The following is a 21,464-nucleotide window of genomic DNA, read 5'->3' as shown; positions in this document are numbered from 1 at the left end:
GATTAATGATAAGAGATAGTCAGCCAAGCCAATATTTGTGGATCTCCTAAGCTCACATTTATTCTGTGCCAGACAAATCTTGGGTATTATTACAGTCATGTGAACTTTATAATGACATAATGCTCTTGTCAATAGGATGTGGGCAGGAAAGGTGGAATTTAGTGCTGGTTGCTCTCAGGATTTCCTTGGTCTTCCACTTACATATGTAGGTTTGGGGGCTTTATTCTTCACATTTTAAATCTATCTGAACATCAAACTGGTTCTAGTAGAAATACAGGCATCAATTTGCTCTAAAGACAAAGGTCTAGTTAAAATGTTAATAGAAGGATTGGTTTCTTAGGCCCCTTTTACATTGCCATATAATACAGATTATCACATCATATAATCCACATTATCTGCTTTGAACTGGATTATATGAGTCTACACTGCCATATAATTCAGTTCAAAGTAGATAATCTGGATTTTATATGGCAGTGTAGAATGGGCCTTATACTTCTTTAAAAAAAATCCTGATTATATTTTCCACTGTTGCTTTTCTTAATGAAGTCCCAGGAGACTTTATCAGATTGTTTACCTCACTGGGTTTAAAAATGGCAATGCTTGTGCAAACAAGCTGAAACTTTCTGACACATATATATTGAGTAGATATAACCATCCAAATTTTCACTGAAAAGTCATAATGATTTTGAAGAGGAAATCATCAAAGGAAAGGAAAATTAATGATGAAAAATGAAATGACATTGAAATAAATTTAACATTTGGAAAACTGAAAACTGCTAAGATATTTATTCAAATGATTTAAGAAACCTTGATAACATTGCTGAGAGCCATTGTGGTGCATTGGACTACAACTCTGGAGACCAGGGTTCAAATCCTTGCCCAGCCATGGAAACCCGTTGGATGACCTTAGACAGGTCATATTCTCTCAATCTCAGAGGAGGGAAAAGGCAAACCCTCATTTGGCAAGAAACCCTGAAACAGTTCATCTTTAGAGTTGCCAAAACTGAGAAATGAATTGTGAGTACAGTAAAACCCCGCTCGTTCGAGCCCCGCTCGTTCGAGCCTCCGTGCAATCCAAGCAGGTGAACGGGGAGGCTTTTGCGGCCCTCCCCGTTCACCCACCCGCCGAATGAAGGGGCTTTCTTCCTTTGGCGAAGGCTTGGAGCCAGTGAAGCGGGAGCCACTTCCCTGGCTCCAGGCCTCCGCCAAAGGGAGGGAAAGCCCCTTCGTTGCGGGGGTGCTCCCAACCATGGGGAGGCCTCTCCGTGGGGATGAGGGCTGGATCGGGAGGCGCTGCAAATGCCTCCCAGTCCACTCCTCGTCCCCATGGAGAGGCCTCTCCGTGATGACGAGGGCTGGATCGGGAGGCGCTGCAAACGCCTCCCGGTTCAGTCCTCGTCCCAATGGAGAGGCCTCTCCGTGATGACGAGGGCTGGATCGGGAGGCGCTGCAAACGCCTCCCGGTTCAGTCCTCGTCCCCATGGAGAGGCCTCTCCATGGGGACGAAGGCTGGATCGGGAGGCGCTGCAAACGCCTCCCAGTTCAGTACTCGTCCCCATGGAGAGGCCTCTCCTGGGGGACGAAGGCTGGATCGGGAGGCGCTGCAAATGCCTCCCGGTTCAGTCCTTGTCCCCATGGAGAGGCCTCTCCTTGGGTACGAAGGCTGGATCGGGAGGCGCTGCAAACGCCTCCCGGTTCAGTCCTCGTCCCCAAGGAGAGGCCTCACCACGGGACAAGGACTGGATCGGGAGGCGTTTGCAGCGCCTCCCGATCCAGCCTGCATCCTGCCTGGTAATCCGAGTTATCCGGTTGACCGAGTTGAGGTCCGCCGGTTTAACTCGGAGTACCGGGGTTCTACTGTATATAAGAATGAGATAGAATTGTTACAGAAATTCAGTATTATGGCCTGTCCGAGTCTCTCCGAAATTTAAAAGTACACTATTTGGGGGGAGGGGAGGAATGTTAATAGTGATTAGTCAGATCATACTTGGGACCTATTTGTCTTATTCCCAGCAAACATCTGCAATGCAGCATGTTAACTACTGCAATATTACACACATCTATTCAGAAATCAGCCTCAGGGTGCGTGTTTCAGGGAAAATAAAAGATGTAGGTGTTTCTCAGTGAGTGTGGAAGTACTACAGCCATATACATATCAGGACTAGAGTGAGAATTGAAAAATTTATTGTAATGACAAATTAAGGAAGAAACATCATTTGTTAAGGCCTAAGCCAACTAAGAGGGAAAGTGATGGCAGACCCCCCCTCTCTCTCTCTGTCTCTCAAAACATCCACAAGCCCTTATATAGTGACAGTGATAAAATATAGAACCCCTTGTAAGTTAATTACTGTGTACTTGTTCGTTTTGTTTTTGTAACTGAAGTTTGATAAAATATTTTATATACACACGATACTGTACTATGTCTGTTTTCATAATGTAGTTAGCAATTGTATTTTGATGATTTTATTTCTAAAGTGTTGTTTATAAGCTTTGAATCTGCTCTGACATGGAAGTTAGCACCAATAATTACTATCTATTTCTGGAATTGCATAATAATTATCTATCTACAAACCTGCACAACAAGACCATGTCCTATGTAACCACTATCAACATTTTTGTTTTGTTGTTCTGCTTTTTCCATGTTAATCTCTGTTTAATAAAAGTTTGTTTTCATAAACTACTTTGAACTTCAAAAAACAGTTATATTCAATCTCAATATCTTTATCCGTGTGTGTGTGTGTGTGTGTGTGTGTGGAGAGAGAGAGAGAGAGAGAGATAGAGAGGGAGAAAGAGACAGAAGAGTCACTGTTGCAGGAAAACAATTGTTAATTCCTCTCACTCCAAGCCTACATCAATATCAAAAGACATCAGTAAGCCTCCAGAGAGCTTTGCAATTCAGCTGGAATAAGCATTCACATCAATGGAATTACTCTTACAATAAAAACATAAATACCTCCATAGGCCCTTGGAAATCCACAAGGCAATATGTGAACGCCAGCATTTGACTAGTTTGATGCCAGAAGGTCATGGGGTACCTTTTCGAAGGCCTTACTGAAATCCAGGTATGCTACATCCATGGTGTTCCCTGCATCTACCCAGGTTGTAATTCTATCGAAAAAAGAGATCAGACTAGTCTGGCATGACTTGTTCTTGATAAATCCGTGTTGACTATTAGCAATGACCACATTCCTTTCTAAGTGTTTGCAGACCACTTCCTAAATTATCTTTTTCCAGATTCTTGCCTGGTATCAAGGTGAGACTGACCGGATGGTAATTCTTTAGGTTGTCCTTTTTTCCCTCCTTGAAAATAGGGACCATGTTTGCCCTCCTCAAATCTGATGGGACTTCTCCAGATCTCCAAAAATGATTGCCAGTGGTTCTGAAATAATTTCTTCTAGTTCCGTCAATCCTTGGATATGGTTGATCTGGCCCTGGGGACTTGAATTTGTTTAAAGTGGCCAGGTATTTCCGGATGACTTATTTCCCTATTTGGTGTTGGATTTCCTCTAATCCTTCGTTCACTCCATGTTGTTGAGGTTGTGTCAGATCATTGTTGTCTAGTATGTTTTCGTTTTAGGAAGGTTGTCTTGGTAAGACACCCATAGCAGTTTGGAGCACAATATCTGGACAGTAATATTCCAGCAACTTATCGTTATTTTAATTGTTACTCGCAGTCTACACACCCTTGACTGAAACTCAGTCAACAGCCTACATAGAAGAAGAAAAACAGCTGGAACACCAAATATGTGGCAAATACCTTTCTGACCACTAATTTGTCACCCCAGTCAAGCAAACTATATACAAAGCAGCCTACAGCTAGTAAGTCTTGACAGAAAACTCCCTTCAGTTTTGAAATATCTTCATCTCAAGATGAATCAGCTAATTAAAGCATCACCGGAATATCTATTAATACTGTCTCTTGTTTGGGAAATCCACCTGCTACTTCAACTGAATTTTCTTTTAGCCAGCTCAATTAAAAGTCAAGAATCTTTGAACGGTTCCTATTCATTCTAAGAGCAAAGCTCTTGAATTCTCAAGTTAAACCTCCTCAACATGCAACAAGTTGTTAATAGCCTCCTCCCCACTCTGTGAAATTTCTTCAGAAAGGTCCTCCATGGAACTCGATACACACAGTCATTCTGTTGCATTGTATCTAAGGTTTTCTAAGTGTCCTCTTGGCACAGTATCCATTTCCTTTAACTCACCCCTAGTACAGTCTTTCAGGCTCTCAGGCTGAAACAAAGCACCTTGGTTTCCATGACCAGAGTTTTCCTTCTTCTGTCTACCAATCTGCTGCTTCTATTAAAAACTCCAGTGGCTACATTCGGAGACCAACCATTTCAATGCTGCTGCTCAATTATATAGAGAGGTCAAATAGTTAGCCGGCCCTCCTAAGCAACCTCCATAATGAATACACAACTGCTGTATTAAGACTACAGACATTCAGCACATCACTTGGCTCTTAGGAAGCCTACATCTCCCACAACAGCAAATGGCATGACAGTGAAATATCATTTGCTTTAAAGTAGATGGTTGAACGTTCTTGTGACCAAGTTAAAAGCTTAGAACAATATTACTGTTTTCTTTACCTTTCTCCGTGATTGCTATTTTCTTTAGACCAGTCAAGGATCAAGGGGAGGTTCCTCTTTATCAATATTTTTGTAACAAAAAATAGTAATATAAATGAACAATGTAGTCCAGTCTAAAGCTAAAGGTTACTGAAGAGTGGTGTATGAATCATGTTTTACTTTCCGTAAACATTCATGGTACAATAAAATACATGTGCTTTAATCTTAATCTTTGTTAGTGAGCTATTTGAACCATCAGCCATGTGTGAAGCCCTCTGCAAAAGATATCAATATTTCTTCTCTGGTCAAAGATATATGCAAGTATTTCATGTTTACAGATATGTGTAATCAAGAGCACAGAGCAACAGCCAATTCTACATTGTGAGATTAAAAGTTAAGTGACTGAATGTCAAAAGTTTGACCCATTCAGCTATTTGAAGTTAATGTCTACATTATATCCAGTATGTAGAAACCTGGATAATATGACCAATGTACTGTATGTGAAACTGCCCTTCAAATTTACACGAAGGCTGCAATTAGACCAAATTGCAGCAGCTAAATTGCTGACAGGTACACCTTGCAGAAATCATGACACAACTATGAAAATAATTGCACTGGCTTTCAAAATGCTTCTGATCAGAATTCAAGGTGCGGGTGGGGACAATTAAAGTTCTAAATAGCCCAAAACCTGACGCTGAAGAAATGACCCTTCCTGCATTTAACCTGCAGAGTACTGAAGTCTCCTAGAGGCATTCGCTCTCTTCCTAGTTCCACCAGTGACCTATACTGGACCCTTGATAGCCACTGGGGTTTGGTTATTTGACACCCCCCCCCCCCCCACATGGATATCAAAATAAGTGGATGCTCAATTCCCATTTTATACAACAACACAGTAGAATGGGGCTCCTTATATACAATGACAAAATTAAAATTTGCTTTTTGGATTTAAAAAAATAATATTTCGAAGCTCTATAGATTATTGCGAATGCAGAGCCTGTGGATACAGAGGATCAAGCATATGTATTCTGTGGAAACATAGGAAATAACCTGCTCTGCTGTGGCAGCACATTAGTAGAACTAACGTCTCTCAGAGGCTGATTGGTAATGACTCTGACATGATGTTGGTCCCATACTAAACTTTATCAAAACCTTTGGGATTGAAATATTTTGTCTTAAATTTATATGTGTATTTTAAATGTTTCAACAGACTAATTAAAACAGTATTTAGTATGTTTTAGTTCATTTCAGGTTGTTTTAAAAAAAGGCTTTTGTCTATAACATTTGTATCGTGTACGATACAAATATTTAAATAAATAAATTTATCAGTTTAGGCACAAGTTACTATCAACTCCGAAAATGCCTAGGTTGTTTGTTTGTTTTTATTAATCCAGGTTTGTGTTTGTTTCCATCTCTCTGAAACCTCCACAAATTCTCAGGTCTCTGATATATATATTTTTTGCAAAATGGAAACATTGCACTATGAATAGTGCAAATATCAATAAGTAAAATCAAATATCACAACTACCAAATTTCCCCTTATCTACTAGAGTTATGAACTACCAAATTCAGCCAAAAATAAGTTAAATGAGATATTTGAATACACATTCACCTCACCTAATACAAGAAGACTAAAGAATATAGTCATGCCACTCGATTGCTCCTCTTGTTGAGCTTGAACTCCAGTTTGCACTGGCAGTATTGGCTTGGCAGGTGTAGGAAGTACCAGCTTTGTGGTAAGAGCCAGCGTTGTGTGAAGGGTGATATTGAATACATCATGTGTAGCATTGGGAAAGCTGTAAAAGAAAACAAATCTAGATCAGGCTAAGAAAAACCAGACCAAAAACAAATTCACAAACATAGAACTTTGTGGGAAGATTAATGGAAAAACTATTATTTTGGAAACAGCATACTAAATTTCTACTTATCTTAAAGCAGCTGTCTCTAATTAAAGTCCCACATATAAATACTGTAACTGCAAAGTTTCTTGGAAAAAATCATTGTAGGCAGTCAATTATTTGTCAGAAATGTAGGTGAAAATATGCTTCAGAGAACAGGTTGGCTTCCTCTGGACTTAAGGTACATGACCAAAGTCTTCCATAATTTGGACATTATAGAAAAAGGAACATAAGTATAACCTAGAAGAGCAAGCCTGATTTTCTGAGAGCTTACAGTACTCTTTTAGGAGGAATGGAGGGGTGCATGTTATGTCAATATTCTTGGAGATAAAACATCCCTTATCTTATCAAGTCCAAAATACTCCAAAACCCAAAATTGTCCACATGTTGTGTTTGGATGTGGGTCCCATCTTCAAAATTGTGTATAAATAAATATTCCAACTTTTTTAAAAATCCAAAACACAAAGTTTCTGGTCCAAAACATTTTGAATAAGGGATGTTCAACCTGTAATTCATTGAATCAGTTCAAAAATTTTATTTATCATGTGAGATTTCATTAAGTATCCCACTTCTAAGAGAAGGAGATTGGTGGGTACTTCAAAAAGTTCCTTTTCTGTAGTGGCCTCTGTATTGTACAGCATTTCATACTTTACTCCCCCCTCTTTTCATTGTTAATTTATCTGTACACTGCCACAAATGTATTGTGAGTCAATAGGGAGACTATTTTTTTCTGCATGAATACTGATACAATTGAAAGCTTATTAACATTTATATATACCGCTCAAGCAGAGCAACTCTGAGAAGGAAAATCGCTAAAATGTTGGATACAGCAAACTAGACTCATTAGCAATACTACTAATTCAGTAAATACTGAGACAAGTCAGCTTTTATGGTCTCTCTGCCAACGGAAAACAATAGCCATATAGGCAGCAATGCCTCTTGATCACATTCACTAACCCTAAGAAATCACAAGGAAAGCAAACTCAGTTAATTTGAGCTGTGACCTGTATCAGTCATTTAACATGGCATGGCAGAAAGCTAATGTCCTGTACAACATGAGTCAAAGCATATGTCTTATAGTGACTTTGCCTTAGGTACGTAACAATGTTATTCCCAAGGAGAGTGTGAAAACTGGCTCATTTTACACAGGACTGTGTAGGTTCCTTATCATTATATGAAGTACTGTATTTATATGTTTCCATGGCCTATCATTAACAATACGCTTCACCCCTCAAAGCAAATATTCAGCAGTCTTCGTTTAATAGCCATTAAGTGCTGAGCGCAAATATTAGAAGTCAGTTATTCCATCTTTGGTATATTAAATCAGGCAAACAATGTCATTTATGGCTTACAAACTAAATTGTCCATAATCCATTATCTGTACTCAATTAAAAAATTAGGAAAGAAAAAAATAGGATTCAACCTGACCAGGACCATGGAGACATCCCACTGGAGAAAAAAGTGGAGAAGACAAAGCAGTGAACTCTGATGAGTCTATTGAATTACCAAACTGCAAAGACCTTTAGGCCCTTAACAATTCCTTCAGGCAGCCCCAACTTTAACCTAAAGACTGGTAGAAAATCTAAAGCTAGAGGATAAGCATACATCTAGCTGCCAAGAAGCTTCTCCCTCCAAGTCATTCTCAGAAAGAGGAAAGTGGTATCTGTTCAGCAGGAAACTAGAAGGGGAGCAGATGTATCCTATTACACAGCAGGAAACCAGGAAGATTGACTATACATCTACATATCTATTATTTCCTGCAGGCAATACAGGTATTTTTAGGCAGCTCAAGGGACACCTTTTTTGAATTTCTGTTCTGGTTCTAGATTCATTTCCTGTTTCTGATCCTTTCCTCTCTTTATTTATTTATTTATTTATTTATTTTGCTTTATTGTCCTATCTATCATCTACATACTTAGTTGTGGATCCTTCCATTCTAACTAAAGCTGAAAGCTAAGCTGCATCCAAAATTCTTATTTGAGTTAGACAAAGAACTGACATCAACCAAGCTGCCTTCAAATCACAGATTGTTTCTCCATCTAATTTAGGTTTGGGTAATTTTGGTGTATCCATGGGTTAATCTGACACAAGCTATACCTCTCAGCAAACTGCCAAAAATTTGGGAGTTCTGCTAAGCAAAAGTGATGGGAAAATCAATTCTGATATATATGAATAATTGATTCTCTAACATTCATCCTCTAAGCATTTCAGACCACCTCCAAAAGCTCCTGGCAGCCAAGGTTAAAAAAATATGGAAGACAAATGTTTGAGAACCACTGGTCTGACCCACATTTCTATGGTAAAACAAGGCATCTTCCCTGCATGTCTTGTGTTAGCGTGGAAATGGATGGTGATTCAGCGACCATACAACTAGCAGGGAAGCACATGCAGCCCATAAGTTGCCCACTCTTGATCTAACCCCAATATTCAAGCTTCTGAGGAGCAGAAAATTTATTTATTTATTTATTTACAACATTTATACTCCGCCCTTCTCACCCGAGGGGACTCAGGGCGGCTTACAAAAATTGGCAAAATTTAATGCCCAAATTGCAATCATAAAAACAAAACAATATAAACAGATCTGTTAATAACATTGTTAAAACACATTATAAAATCCTTAAAAACGTATATATAATTAATTCCATTCATCCGAGATCCTCATGCTTCATCCTTAAATCAGACCATGTCAACTTTGTCATTTACTCATCAAAAGCTGGGGCACATAACCATGTTTTCATGGCCCTTCTGAATCCCAGCAGGGTAGGAGCCTGTCGGATATCTCCAGGGAGGGCGTTCCACAGTCGGGGAGCCACCACCGAGAAGGCCCTGTCCCTCGTTCCCACCAGCCGTGCCTGTGAGAAAGGTGGGACCGAGAGCAGGGCCTCTCCAGATGATCTTAGTGATCTTACTGGTTCATAGGAGGAGATATGTTCGGACAAGTAGATTGGGCCAGAACCGTTTAGGGCTTTATAGGTCAAAACCAGCACTTTGAATTGGGCTCAGTAGCATATTGGCAGCCAATGGAGCTGGCTTAGCAGGGGGGTGATACGCTCCCTGTATGCCGCCCTAGTTATTAATCTGGCTGCCGCCCGTTGTACTAGTTGGAGCTTCCGGGCCGTCTTCAGAGGCAACCCCACGTAGAGAGCGGGATGTAACCAGAGCGTGGACCACTGTGGCCAAGTCAGACCTCCCAAGGAACGGGAGCAGCTGGCGCACAAGTCTGAGTTGTGCGAAGGCTCCCCTGGCTACCGCCGAGACCTGAGGCTCCAGGCTCAGCGATGAGTCCAGGAGAACCCTCAGACTGCGAACCTGTGTCTTCAGGGGGAGTGCGACCCCGTCCAACACAGGCTGTAACCCTATTTCCTGTTCGGCCCTACGACTCACCAGGAGGACCTCTGTCTTGTCTGGATTCAATTTCAATTTGTTAGCCCTCATCCAGTCCGACACAGCGGTCAGACACCGGTTCAGGACCTGAACAGCCTCCTTAGTGACAGGTGGAAAGGAGTGACAGAGCTGGACATCATCTGCGTACAGATGACACCTCACACCTCACCCTGAGACATGATCCTTTTAACTAAATGAGTTAGGGAGTTAATATTAACTTTATTACTAGCCCACTTTTCCCCTTAAAACAGGGGCAAGCCCAAAGCCTCCTTGATGTTTGGTATGTGAAAAATGTTCACAGATTCTTGTTACCAAAACAAACATTGTGCAATATATCTAGGGCGTTGTTACACAGATATACTATTCTCCTGAAGTTATATTTTGACAAAACAGATAGTACAGTGAAACAAATGCTGGTTTCTATATTTAAAAATCAACACTGAAGTTCTTGGGAAACATGTATTGCTAAGTCTGTGTGTTATTATGGGCATCTAAGGGGCTTTATGCTCTGCTACCATTAAGACAAATACTGTCATTAAGACAAAAGGCCATTCATCAACCATAGTGGGAAATGGTGAAAACTAGCAAGAACTCAAGTAGATGAAGCTGGAATTTCCCCAGAAATATTCAATGGTTTAAAGAGAATACATCTATCCCAGGTCCATAAAACCTAACAAATGAGTTTGTAACTGAAGAACCTGACAGTGTATTAACAAAACCCATTAAAAATACTTTTAAAAAACTTAGATCAGTGTTAGTTACATCTAGAGAAGTGAAGACCTGGAAAGAACAAGAAAAATGTGAGGCTGTATTTTTTCCCCATTTTTCATTAGAGGAAAAGTGAAATTGTGGATTGTTTTACAGTGATTAATAAATTGTTTAAGACAAGACATTTATATATCTGCTCTTCCCTATACGGTATAAATGTGGATGTTGAAAACAGCAATTTAAGACGATATACAGTATCTCACACCACTGTAATTTCTGCTCTTCTCTTATTTTTATGGGCATGGGTGAGTGCTTTAGGACTGCCTGGCACTTTGGATTACTAGAAAGAACAAAATATTTTTTCCTTACTAACACTGATTAATCCTTCTGTGATGACCCATGGGCCTTGTAGTCCTGCTCATGACATTGTGATGCCTGATGAAGAAGAAAACTTGGGTTTTTTACCTTCCCAGTCAGAACTGGATTCTTCCCAGACAGATTCTTCCCAGCCAGATCTGGGAACCTTGCACCTGCAAGAGGGTTATGTTCCAGAAGTATGTCAAACAAACACTGAGGCTACATCTCCTGTGTTTTCTCGCCATGAGTTTTGTAAACAACAGAGAGGTTTGGAAGCGGCCTCGCGCAGGAGTGCTAGAATAATTGCTAAGAATTTAGCCAATTAAGCCTGCTTTCCATGAGAATCTTTAAGGAGTCAAACATCTGGTCTCAGAGATTAGCTTTCGTTTCTGGTTCCCAGAGAACTGCTCTCGGCGGGAAAGTTAGACTCTATATAGGTGTTTTACCCGCGGAGTAACTTTGCGGAGTCAATTCGTCAGCCTCCGGAGCGAGTTGTGTCTGGACAGCGCGCTCCGATCCAAGCCTCGTTCCTGTTCAAGCCTTGTTCTTGTTTTCAAGCCTTCGCTCCTGTTTCCCAGCCTTGTTTACCTACGGACCTTGCCTCGCCTTTCAGGACTAAGCCTTGCCTTGTTTCACGGATTTTACCAAGTAATTCCACGGATCTTGTTCTTGTTCCTTGTTACCTTGTGCCACGATTCAAGCCTTGTTTTCAAGTATCAAGTTAATTCCTAGCCTTGCTCAAGTTCATGGACTAAAGGACCTTGTCATCTCCCCTCACTTTGCCTGGCAAAGTGAGTGTTTCGGTTATTGGATTACAACTTTGGACCTTAATATTTCATATTGGACATTGTTTCTTTGGACTAATTTTGACCTTTCCTGAAAGGTCTGCTTCTGGACTAACTTTTACATTGGCTTTTATTAACTTTATATATTTCCTTAATAAAGATATTAGATAGAATCTGGCCTCTGCGTATGGTTATTGGTGCTCTGTAGCCTGGGTCGTGACAGTTTGACTCCGCCACCCTAAGCACCAATTAACCTCGGCCAGAATGTCTACCGGAGCCGGACCTGGACCGGGCGGCCAGCCGATTACCTACACCATCGACAAGGATGAGGTGGACCGAATCCGTGATAAGCTCAATGCACAGGATGGGGAAATAAAGGGTTTGAAGGAACGCGGAATCCGTCTTCCGGCCATGGCGTTGCCAACCAAGTTTACTGGAGAAGCTTCTAAGGTTCATGTTTTCCGTCGCCAATGCCAAGCTTATCTAGAGGCCCGTGCTGCCGAGTTTCCCCAAGAAGACATCAAGGTGGCGTGGGTTTACAGTCTTCTAGACGGGCCAGCGGCCAACTGGGCGACGGCACTGTTCGACCAAGCCTCTCCACACCTAAGATCAGCGCAACGCTTCTTGGACCACCTTAAGGAGACTTGGGGAATCGAGGACAATTTGGAGGCAGCCGGTCACAAACTCCGCCGCCTCTTCCAAGGAGACAGACCCATGTCTCAGTACATAGCCGAGTTCCGAGTGCTGGCCCACAACACCGGCTGGAACGATGTTGCCCTCAGAGGACAATTTCGGGAGGGTCTCAACATTGAAATGCTGGAGGAAATCTCCAAGGTGGATCCTCCCCAAATGCTTGAAGCACTCATCGATCAATGTTTACGGGCTGAAGTCATGATTGCCAACAGGAAACAGTGGGTACGAGGCCAGAGCGGTAGAGCTGGGGCAAAACCCCCCGCTCCCGCCAGCGTTCAGCCGCGTCCAGTGTGGAGACCCCCACCACCATCCCCATACCCCAGAGGGAGCGAGGAGGTGCCGATGCAGTTGGGCAATGTGCGTCCCAGATTAGATGCCGCCGAGAAGGCCCGCCGCCAACGCCTAAATCTCTGTTGGTATTGCGGGAATGGGGGCCACTTCGCCAGAGAGTGCCCAGCCAAAGGGAAGCCCGCCGCCCGTCTTGCGGCGGCGTCCTCCACGGAGACGAAGGCGTCTGAGGCGGCTGGCACACAGCCGGCGGGGGAAGCCAACGACCGGGCGTAGAGAGGCTCGCCAACCCGGTCAAGAAACCCATTCAAGAGCCGCCAACCGGGGTCCTGTTCCTTCTAGTGGTCACCTTATGGTCAGCAAAAAAGGGACCCGTCATGATCCACGCCATGATAGACTCAGGAGCTACCAACAATTTCATTGATAGAGAGTATGCCGACTCTCTGGGATTACAATATCATGACTTCAAGAATGCCCGTGTGGTGCAAGCCATCGATGGCCGCCCTCTCAAGACGGGCCCCGTAAGCCAGTGGTCGGAACCCACCAGGATGTGGATAAGGGAACATATGGAAGAGATTTCCTTCTTTGTTACCGAGGTTCCCCATTTCCCTGTGATTTTGGGGATTCCATGGCTGACACTTCACGACCCAAGCATCTCCTGGTCCAACAGAGAACTGCAGTTTGCTTCAAAGTACTGCCAAAACCATTGCCTCGTAGCCAAGGTCTGCCATGCCACAGACACCGAGCCCATTATCACCTTGCCAAAGAAGTACTCCGAGTATTGGGATGTATTCAATGAAAAAGAAGCCGAAAAATTACCCCCACATAGACCTTATGACTGTGCCATTGACTTGGTGGAGGGGGCCCCGATCCCGCGAGGGCATCTCTACTCCCTGACTGAACCAGAGCAAGAAGCTCTCAGGGAATTCATAGAGACAAACCTTCGCAAGGGATTCATCAGACCCTCTCAATCGTGACACCTTCTGTTTTTAATGCCCCCCCCCCCCAGTCCTCATAAATGAGCAAAAGCAAACAGATTCCCTCTAGGTCAGATGTTCCTTGCAATTTGGGACCTGGAAGCTGCATTTGTAACAATATTAAAAGAAATAAATTCAAATTTTAAATTATTTCCTAAATAAACTGTATATTTAATATGTCATGCACCAAACTTTCATGCCAAACTGAACTATACACAATGCAATTTATGTTCTTAAAGTAACAAATTGATTTTGAATCTGGAAAAAGTGCTTTTTTGTTCACATTTCTGAAAATTACCACCACTGCCACGAACACACCAAAAAACATAGGAAACTATTTTCTGTGGATTCAGCATCTTTACAACTGTCAAAGTGCTACTTAATCCTCCCAGCTTTGGATGAAAATATTTCATGTAGAAAATCCAGCCACATTGAAAAGGCAATGTGTAGTAGAAAGCAGGTAAAGTTGAAAGGCAGGTATGTCCATCATCACATGGGAATAACGTGATGCATGCCATAGAATGAATCCAGAGGACTGAGGCTGCTATAATACAGTTCCAGAAAGAACTTAATTGGCTTTACAGTTTTCCCAACCTCTCAAGGACAAACATAGTTGCTTTAGACACCAAACTCTTGGCCTAGTAAGAATGTAAGAGACCCTGTTAACATGTATATAAAATATGGTAATTCAGTCAGGTGGATGGGAATGTACAAGGAAAAGGAACGAATCATTTCAACTATATGGCTGGGGTCAAATAAGGATCATAGTAGGAGAAATCTTGTTGCATCTGAAAAATGAGGAGTTTGTTGCTATTTATTTGTTCAGTCGCTTCCGACTCTTCATTACCTCATGGAACGGTCCACGCTAGAGCTCCTTGTCGGCCATCACCACCCCCAGCTCCTTCAAGGTCAAGTCAGTCACTTCAAAGATAACATCCATCTATCTTGCCCTTGGTCGGCCCTTCTTCCTTTTTCCTTCCATTTTCCACAGCATCGTTATCTTCTCCAAGTTTTCCTGTCTTCTCATTATGTAGCCAAAGCACTTCATCTTTGCCTCTAATAGCCTTCCCTCCAGTGAGCAGTCGAGCATAATTTCCTGGAGTAGGAACTGGTTGGATCTTCTTGCGGTCCAAGGCAATCTCAGAATTTTCCATCAACACCACAGTTCAAAAGCATCTGTCTTTCTTCGCTCAGCCTTCCTTATGGTCCAGCTCTTGCATCCATAGGTTACTACGGGGAATACTGTTGCTTTAATTATGTAGACCTTTGTTGCCAATGTGATGTCTCCACACCACACTATTTTATCAAGATTGGTCATTGCTCTCCTCCCAAGAAGTAAGCATCTTCTGATTTCCTGGCTGCAGTCTGCGTCTGAAGTAATCTTCGTGCATAGAAATAAAAAGTCTGTCACTGCTGCTGTGTTTTCTCCCTCTATTTGCCAGCTATCAATCAGTTTGGTTGCCATATTCTTGGGGTTTTTTTTAGTTTAACTGCAACCCAGTTTTTGCACTTTCTTCTTTCACCTTGGTTATAAGGCTCCTCAACTCCTCCTTGCTTTCAGCCATCAAAGTGGTATCATCTGCATATCTAAAGTTCCAGCAATTTTAACTCAAGCCTTGAATTCATGATGTGTTCTACATACAAGTTGAATAGGTAGGGTGAGAGTAGACAGCCCTGCGGTACCCTTTTCCCAATTTTGAACCAGTCTGCTGTTCCGTGGTCTGTTCTTACTTGGTCGTTATACAGATTTCTGAGGAGACAGACAAGGTTCAAATCTGTGGTCTATTCTTATTCTATTTTCAAAAAGACAGAAGATGGTGAAAAGATACATCTGATTCCCTGCTAAAGAGCCGTACACTGGAAAAATATAGATACCAGAGACATTACAACACTTGTGTTAAAACATTACAACATTACACTGCAAACAGAACAAGAGGAGACTGTTTTGTATACTGCCATACACATGGCAAAAACAAGTGAAAACATATGGGGGCAAAAAATGATGTGCTAGATGACATCAGAATTATCTGATAAGACACAGGGTTAAACAAGAACACAGAGGCTGCATATTTTTCAATTATTAGCCACTGAAGATTAGACACATAGGCTGTGCAAAAAAGGGCGGTGCTCCCCTGTGAGATACCAATCACAGCTATACACACACACACACACACACACACACACACACACACACACACACAGGAGCCCCTGGTGGTGTAGCGGATTAAACTACTAAGCTGCTGAATTTGCAGACTGAAAGCTTTGTGGTTCAAATCTGGGAAGCAGGGTGAGCTCTCACTGTTAGCCCCAGCTTCTTCCAACCAAGCAGTTCGAAAACATCCAAATGTGAGTAGATCAATAGGTACCACTCCGGCGGGAAGGTAATGGTGCTCCATGCAGTCATGCTGGCCACATGACATTGGAAGTGTCTATGGACAACGCTGGATTTTCGGCTTAGAAATGGAGATGAGCACCAATCCCCAGAGTTGAACAGAACTGGACTTAATGTCAGGGGAAAACCATACACACACAAACCAAAGCTCAAACAGTAAACTGAAACACAACAGTGCCTAAAAAACTGCAAGATGGCTTTGTGTGTTTTGGACAGGAGGGTGGACTGTAACAGCCATCTACTCAAACTTACTTTGACCTTATCCTCTTTCCATGTGCTACACGGAAATGTAATAAAATGTCAAAAATGAAGGAAATTGTAATGATTCATATCAATAAACCAGCTGGAGCAGTTTTCCGTTTCACCAGAAACATGTCTATTTGTAAAACTAATGGATCTTTACTTCCTATTTATTCCAACAACATATCAACACAGATAGCTCACAATTGCACACTGTCACTCATTTTTACTCCGGACAAGAACAAAAGGGAAAAGGAAGCATTCAAGGGGATGCCAGTGATGTCACTATCCCTCCTAATGAAATATAAGGTAATATAAGCTGGTTCCACAACACCAGACATAATTAAAATAGTGATACTTGAACTGATGTGGATACACCATCCATCAGCTGCCAGTCCCTTGTACATTTCATAGAATCATAGAATCACAGAGCTCTGAAGAGATCACAAGGGCCATCCAGCCCAACCTCCTGCCATGAAGGAACACACAACCAAAGCACTCCTGACAGATGGCCATCCAGCCTGTGATTAAAAACCTCCAGAGAAGATGACTCCATCACACTCCAAGGCGGCATATTCAACTACTGAACAGGAAGGAAAGAAATCATTGCAGTCAACAGATGCAAATATCATACCAGTCTCTGACACACTGGGGAGGAAATATTCCTGGTCCCCAACATCACTTACTCTGGGTGGGTATTTGCGGTTATTTCACTGAAGCCTCCTCTTTCAGGCTCCTCAACATCCTAGCCACACAGACAGCAGAGGTCACTGTCACCTATATGCAAAGCACCCACCATGTGATCTTGGTACAAGATTCCACATAAATTCAAATACAATAAAAACTGAAGAGGATGCAAGAATCCAGGCCTTCAATGTAGGCAGCACATAACCTAAATCCAATCTCAATAAGTGGAGAGGTGGTGGGTTCACAAGTGAGAGGTTAAGGAGGGAAAGGATTTGTTCGAATGTTGCAATGTACCTGTTTTGCTAGTTAATGTCATTTTTGCTTATGCTTGCCACTTATATACAATTAAAAATTTGGGAAAAATAATTTCTAATTCTAAAACTAAGATTTCTAGGCCAGTAGAAATTGGAATTAGGCAGACATTTTCAGGGTGGGTAGTCTCATGGCATGTTAACAGACTAAAAAACATGGTTTATTTTATATACCACTCTTCTCCCCTAGGGGGACCCAGAGCAGTCTGTCCAGTCATGACCGACTCTGGGGGTTGGTGCTCATCTCCATTTCTAAGCCGAAGAGCCAGCGTTGTCCATAGACATCTCCAGGTCATGTGGCCAGCATGACTGTGTGGAGCGCTGTTACCTTCCCGCCGGAGTGGTACCTATTGATCTACTCACATTTGTATGTTTTCGAACTGCTAGGTTGGCAGAAGCTGGGGCTCATTCCGCTCCTGGGATATGAACCTGGGACCTTTTGGTCCGCAAGTTCAGCAGCTCAGTGCTTTAACACACTGTGCCACCAAGGGCCCCTTACATAATGTCTTACATAAAGTCTTACAAAATGGCAAAATTAAATGCCACATATAATACAAAATGTAGTAAAACCAAACAATTGTAAAACACAATTAAAAGCTGATATCCAAATCCAATTAAAACAAAAAAGCCATGTGACCATTACAACAGGGGCAGTAGAATTGTACCAAAAGTCAGAGCCAGTCTGTGTTCAACTTCATATTAATCCAAATAAATCATCAGGTCCTACCAACCCATATCCTAGGATGGGCCAAAAGCTTGGTCCCACATCCAGGTCTTTAGTTGCTTCCTAAAAGTGAGGGGGCTTCCCTAGGCCCTTGGCAAGGAATTCCACAGCCACGGAGCCACCACCAAAAAAGCCCAGCCTCTCGTCTCTGCCAACCGCACCAATGACGGCAGCGGAACTGAGAGCAGGGCCTCACTCGAAGATCTTAATCTGTGGGATGGCTCGTAGGGTGGGATACATTTGGAGATACTTTTATGTATTTATATGCTAGTGTTTTATGATTTTCATGATTTAATGTGCAATATGAGTGGGACTTTTTAAATAAAAGGATCCTCTTGGATTTTATAGGCCATCTAACCCAACCCCCTTCCATGCAGTTAAAGAACAATCAAAGCACTTGTGACAGATGGCCATCCAGATGGAAGAAAGCAATATAGCGATAGTTTGACGATAATAATATTATGACTTAACATGAACCAAGAGTGTGATGAAGGAACTAAAAAGTCCAATGTGATTCTAGGCTGCATCTATAGGAGTTTAGTTTCTTTCACTATAGGAGTGATGGTATTGTTTTACATGTTTTTAATTGTTTTAATTGTATTTTATAATTCCATTTTAAATGTTTATTTTATTGTACACTGTTTTTAAAGGTATTGAATAGTTGCCTATGTGTAAAGCTGCCTTGAGTCCCCTATGGGGTTGAGACAGGCAGGGTAGAAGTGTTGTAAATAAATAAATAAAGGAAAGTAATAAAGCTGTGGCTTGACTATAGTAATATATATGGCTGAACATAGGAATTTTTATAATTTTATACTCTTAGAATTTTATTAGTGGGATTTTATATGTGCTGTTGTTTAAATGTTGAAGTATTTTGGCCACATCATGAGAAGACAGGAAAGCTTGGAGAAGATTATGATGCTGATTCATAAATGGAAGGAAAAAGGAAGAGAGGACGACCAAGGGTGAGATGGATGGACGGTATCCTTGAAGTGACTGGCTCGACCTTGAAGGAAGTGGGGGCGGTGACGGCCGACAGGGAGCTCTGGCGTGGACTGGTCCATGAGGTCACGAAGAGTCGAAAACGACTGAACGAGTGAGACGACGACGTTGTTTAAATTTATGTCATTATATTGATACTTGTGTATTGTTGCTTATATGCAGCACTTGGAGTACTTCTGTGAGCCGCCCCAAGTCCCTTTGGGGAGGTGGTGGTGGGGTACGCACAAAGAAAAAAAAGATTTTATATATATTGTATTTTGTTTGTCTTATTTTGCTTAAGGTGCCATAAGACCCGTTGCTGTGGACTCTAAAACAGCACTCACCTTTCCTGAAACCTGACCTCGAAAGGGGTGGGTGAGGTCAGTGTGGTGACTGGGGTTTCCAAAGAAACGATACCTTTGTTGTTGTTTATTCGTTCTGTCACTTCTGACTCTTTGTGACCTCATGGACCAGCCCACACCAGAGCTCCGTGTCAGCCATCACCACCCCCAGCTCCTTCAAGGTCAAGCCAGTCACTTCAAGAATACCATCCATCCATCTTGTCCTTGGTCGGCCCCTCTTCCTTTTCCCCCAGAAACATTATCTTCTCCAAGCTTTCCTGTCTTCTCATGATGTGGCCAAAGTACTTCATCTTTGCCTCTAATATCCTTCCCTCCAGTGAGCAGCCAGGCATTATTTCCTGGAGGATGGACTGGTTGGATCTTCTTGTGGTCCAAGGTACTCTCAGTATTTCCCTCCAACACCACAGTTCAAAAGCATCCACAGTAGAGTCTCACTTATCCAACGTTCTGGATTATCCAACGCATTTTTGTAGTCAATGTTTTCAATACATCGTGATATTTTGGTGCTAAATTCATAAATACAGTCATTACTACATAGCATCACTGCGTATTAAACTACTTTTTCAGTCAAATTTGTTTTATAACATGATGTTTTGGTGCTTAATTTGTAAAATCATAACCTAATTTGATGTTTAATAGGCTTTTCCTTAATCCCTCCTTATTATCCAACATATTCGCTTATCCGATGTTCTGCTGGCCCGTTTATGTTGGATAAGTGAGACTCTACTGTATTTTCCTTCGCTCAGCCTTCCTTATGGTCCAGCTCTCACATCCATAGTTTACTATGAGAAATACCATTGCTTTAAATATGTGGACCTTTGTTGCCAGTGTGATGTCTCTACTTTTCACTATTTTATCAAGACTGGTCATTGATCTCCTCCCAAGAAGTGGCCAGATCTTTGCCTCTTATATCTTTCCTTCTAGTGAGCAGTAAGGAATTATTTCCTGGAATATGGGATAGTTGGATCTTCTTGTGGTACAAGGCACTCTCAGGATTTTCCTCCAACACCACAGGCCTGTCCGGCCCACGCTGGGCTCACCTTGACAGGACATCAAAATACATTCATTCTATATGCAGTGGTTCCCAACCTTTAGGCTTCCAGATATTTTGGGACTTCAACTCCCAGAACTCCCAGCCAGCTTACCAGCTGTTAGGAACGGTGGGAGCTGAAGTACATAAATACCTAGAGGCCCAAAAGTTGGGAACCAATGTTCTATAGTATAGACCAGGCATGAGCAAGCTTGGGCCTTCCCTCCAGGTGTTTAGACTTCAACTCCCACAATTCCTGACTGTTAGGAATTGTGGGAGTTGAAGTCCAAAACACCTGGAGCACCCAAGCTGGCCTATGCCTGGCCTAGATGCACCCAACGCAGCAAAAACAATGACTTTATTACCTTCATACTATATTATAATCATACCTTACATCCATACTCTGCTACCACCCTCATCCACCCTGCCCTTCAAGCTTCCACTCACTCAATGTCCGCCATTTTCTCCATTGTGAAGAAGGTGAGAGGTGATTCTCCCTTCCACCTGCCTTCCTCTTTTTTTTTACAGCGCACTTCCGGGTATTCTTGTTTACGGCGCGCTCTACGCAGCGAGGCGAAAGGGATTGACAGAGAGGGAGGGGGAGGAGGGTGCCGTTCCGCGCCTGCGCGTTCGTCACCGCGCGGGCGAGGCGCTTCCTGCGCGGGGTGAGTCACTGCCCCGCCCGCGTGTTCCTGTCTCTGAAAGGAAGGAGTGACGTCACGCCGTTCCCGGCAGCCGCGCCTCCCGTTGCGGAATCCAGGCAAGGCCGGAAGAAACCTTTCTGTTCTCGGGGCCTGCCCCAGGCCCTGAAACTTTGTCTTCGAAAGCGTTCAGCTGCACCCATTTACCCTCGTGGTTTACCGCGCTGGACGAGGGGAGCGACTCAGACGTGGGCAAACTTGGGCCTTCCCTCCAGGAGTTTTGGACTTCAATTCCCACAATTCCTAACAGCCTCGGGCCCTTTCCTTTCCCCCCTCAGCCGCTTAAGTTGAAATGGAGGCGGGTTATAAGAAATAAATAAATTATTATTATTATTATTATTATTGTATGACACAGCAAACAAGATAGATATGCTGGATTTCGTT

At 42.5% G+C, this 21,464-nt stretch overlaps 1 protein-coding gene across 3 annotated transcripts in view; it reads right to left on the bottom strand.

Moving 5' to 3' along the window:
* slc9a8 (solute carrier family 9 member A8) overlaps positions 1–21,202 on the bottom strand; it is an 82,390-nt gene extending 61,188 nt beyond the window's left edge. The window contains exons 1-2 of one of the 3 annotated variants that reach the window (XM_008110130.3): positions 20,827–21,202; positions 6,183–6,361 (exon numbers count right to left, since the gene is read on the bottom strand). In XM_008110130.3, the coding sequence (XP_008108337.1) occupies positions 6,183–6,361; positions 20,827–20,849 (202 nt within the window). In that variant the 5' untranslated portion in view covers positions 20,850–21,202. Of the gene's footprint in view, positions 1–6,182; positions 6,362–20,768 lie in introns of all 3 variants that reach the window. The other 2 variants (XM_062978927.1, XM_062978929.1) reach the window with 2 other exon arrangements.
* Positions 21,203–21,464: the final 262 nt, after the last annotated feature.

Source organism: Anolis carolinensis, chromosome 4, assembly GCF_035594765.1.
Source record: "Anolis carolinensis isolate JA03-04 chromosome 4, rAnoCar3.1.pri, whole genome shotgun sequence".
Taxonomy (NCBI): Eukaryota; Metazoa; Chordata; class Lepidosauria; order Squamata; family Dactyloidae; genus Anolis; species Anolis carolinensis.
This window is presented reverse-complemented; position numbering and strand designations above follow the sequence as displayed.